Source organism: Austrofundulus limnaeus, unplaced genomic scaffold (genome assembly GCF_001266775.1).
Source record: "Austrofundulus limnaeus strain Quisiro unplaced genomic scaffold, Austrofundulus_limnaeus-1.0 Scaffold153, whole genome shotgun sequence".
NCBI lineage: Eukaryota > Metazoa > Chordata > Actinopteri > Cyprinodontiformes > Rivulidae > Austrofundulus > Austrofundulus limnaeus.
In genome coordinates, this window is record NW_013952555.1 from 110075 (window position 1) to 112794 (window position 2720).

At 40.2% G+C, this 2720-nt stretch overlaps 2 protein-coding genes across 2 annotated transcripts in view; one reads left to right on the forward strand and one right to left on the reverse strand.

Annotated features, from left to right (window-relative positions):
* The window catches only part of LOC106523350 (tripartite motif-containing protein 35), a 105312-nt gene that overhangs the window by 80015 nt on the left and 22577 nt on the right, over nucleotides 1-2720 (reverse strand). The gene's annotated exons all lie outside the window — the stretch shown is intronic.
* raly (RALY heterogeneous nuclear ribonucleoprotein) overlaps nucleotides 14-2720 on the forward strand; it is a gene marked incomplete at its 3' end in the record, with an annotated part of 57731 nt that continues 55024 nt past the window's right edge. The window contains 2 exon segments of the mRNA XM_014016743.1: nucleotides 14-262; nucleotides 535-594. Of these exon segments, the coding sequence (XP_013872197.1) occupies nucleotides 561-594 (34 nt within the window).

Consider the following 2720-nt stretch of genomic DNA (forward strand, 5'->3'; position numbering starts at 1 on the left):
TATATAATGTGATGTCACTTTAAGAGATTTCTGCGCTTTAATCCAGGTGGTGCCAAATTACGCACGGAGGCGTAATTTGGCACCACTCCTCCTCCCCCCTCCGTCCTGCGGCTCAGTGGTTCGGTCCAGTCTGCGCTCAGCAGCAGCAGCAGCTGGTGGTTCCGGCTSCACAGAACCTCAGCCCGGTTCCGGAGCTGCACGCGGAGCTTCTCTCTGTTCGTCTCGTCTCTGCAGCGTGTTTCTGGGTTTTTCCCCTCCGGTGGTAGGTCGGTCACTTCTCCTTCTGCTGTCTCCTCCTCTTTATCTTCCTCCTCTTTTTTTGATGCATCTTTTCATTTATTGAACGTTTTCATGTTTTTTTTTTCTTTCCTTTCCTGGAGCGCTTCTTGCCTCGGATCAGTTTTTGGTTTTTATTCATCTTTTCTTCTTGGTGTATTTTTTTTCTTTTTAGTTTGATCTTTGTTGTTATTTAGCTTGACTTATTCTTTCTTTTTGTTTTAAACTTCCTGTTTGCCCTGTGTGATGATGATGAAGATGATGATGGTGTAACTGGACAGCTGATGTTGCAGAGCTGTGTGATCTCAGAGGATCAGGGTGAGTTTCTGATGCAGACCTGCAGCAGCTCTTATTCTGACATCTGCAGGTTCATGCTTCAAGCTTTTCTTTTTCTTTTCATTTTTATTATTATTCTGSCTTTTAAAGAAGTTTCGGTTTGTTTTAAAAAGTTGGAGCAAATCGCTTCACATCCACAGAAACTCAACTGATGAACTTCCTGTGAATCTTTCAGATCTTCTTAATCACATCAGAGGTTGGAAAAACCACAACCTTGTTGCTCATAATGTTTCTGTTCACATGTGGGAAAAATTATTCTTAAAACAAGTGCAGGTTGTGTAATAATTGTGAGTTTGTTAAACATACATGAGTTCAAGTCTTTTCCTCCACATCCAGCGTGAAAATCATGTCTTTAAGTCTTGGTTTGAGTGTTTCCATCAGGAGTCAGTGTGAGCTGCATCCTTAGAGCTGAAGGAAGGTTTTCATGTTGGATTTAAAATAAAATAAAGAAAGTGAGACTCCCACACCGTGGGCTGCAGGGTTTACGTTGTGTTTGTGTCAGCATGCAGCTCTGGACCCAACAGAACGGTTCTGCACGATGAGATGACCGAGCCTCGGTCCAAACAGGGTTATGATTGTGGAATATGGCTCTCTGGGTTTTTTAATCTGAGAAATAAACTGAATTAAAGACAATAATCTGAGATTTTTTTTTATTTACATGTTGAGATAAACTCACATTACTGATTGTGAYACACCAACCAGCACGAACAAACAAGGATTAAAATAAAAAAGCACAAACATGTTTACTGTAAAAAAGCTAAAGAAACATTATTTGCAGTAAGCAGAAACACCTGTTTCTACCTGCAGACGTGTTCTTCACGTGTCGGTCATGAATCCCTGAAAGTCGGGGCGTCGGATGGTTTTTGGCAGCTGCCCCCCCCCCCCCAGCAGAAACAAGCCACTTGTCTTTTCAACAAAGCAGTTTTCTGTTGTTTGTCTGAGTTCTCTGACAGCCGAAGCTCATGAATATGGTCGTGAGCAGCCGGCTGACGGCTGAGGGTTTCAGCTGACTGCTTGTTTTCTGCTCAACTGAGTCACATCGTCTTCGATCTTCCAGCCGATGTCTTAGTCAGCACCTCTCCCTCTCTCCACCTCCTGGGTTTATTGTGCTCTCTTTGCCAGAACCTTCAGCTGCATTCTCATTAATGGAAATTGCTCCTTTCAGTCAGAAGTTGTGATGTTTGGAAACTTCTTCCTGATTCAGCAGAAGCAGACGAGGACCTTCGTCTTCAGCCGCTCGTCTGCTGCTGTTTTTATCTTTGTTTCCATCATCACTTGTCTCATTTGGTAGGAGAGTAATAAGATTATTTAGGTCTTGTGTTTTAGTCTGCATGAATGATTAAAATGCAATCATTTTCCAATCAAACCAAACTTTAACAAGATTATTCAAGAAAACTTGTCTCGTGTGAGTTCAGACCCAACTTTATGACTGAAAAACACGTTATTTTAATATAATATAGTAAAGGAGCAAATCTAAAAGGTTTAGGATAACAGTCCAAATATAAACCAGTCTGAACCAGATTATGGTTAATCCTGCTTTTTAAAACATTTTTAGGTAATAATTTTGACATTGCAATATATCAGAGCTATATAAACTGAAGCRYAAAAWGTAAAGAAATGAGTGTTTGGTAGATTAGTTCTTTGTTGTAATGTTGTTTTTAGCAATAAGTTTTAACGTTGGAAAGCCTGTTAATGTCCCTTTTAAATGGGGCCACATTTGTAAGGAACATGCATTTGTGGGATGAGCAGCAGGGCTGAGTGTGTGGGTTGTGCACCTACTCCTGACCAGTTCTCTGAATCGATTAATCATGATTTGATTTGATTTGATTTGATTTGATTCAATCTGCTCTTAATTATGAAAACGGTTCAACTGTGTTGCAAAAATACAAATTCACTTTATTTTTTCTTTTCACCATAAACAACAGGTTTAAAGGAGAAACTTGTAAATTAAACAGTTTAACGTCCTGATGCATCTCAGTAATCCAGGTAAAAAACAAAGGAAAAAAATAGTATAGGTCCTCTGGACGGGTTCTTCTCTAATGAAACGTTTCGTCTCTCCTCCAAGAGACTTCTTCAGTCTGAGAGTTTCGGGCAAATTCAGGCTTTTA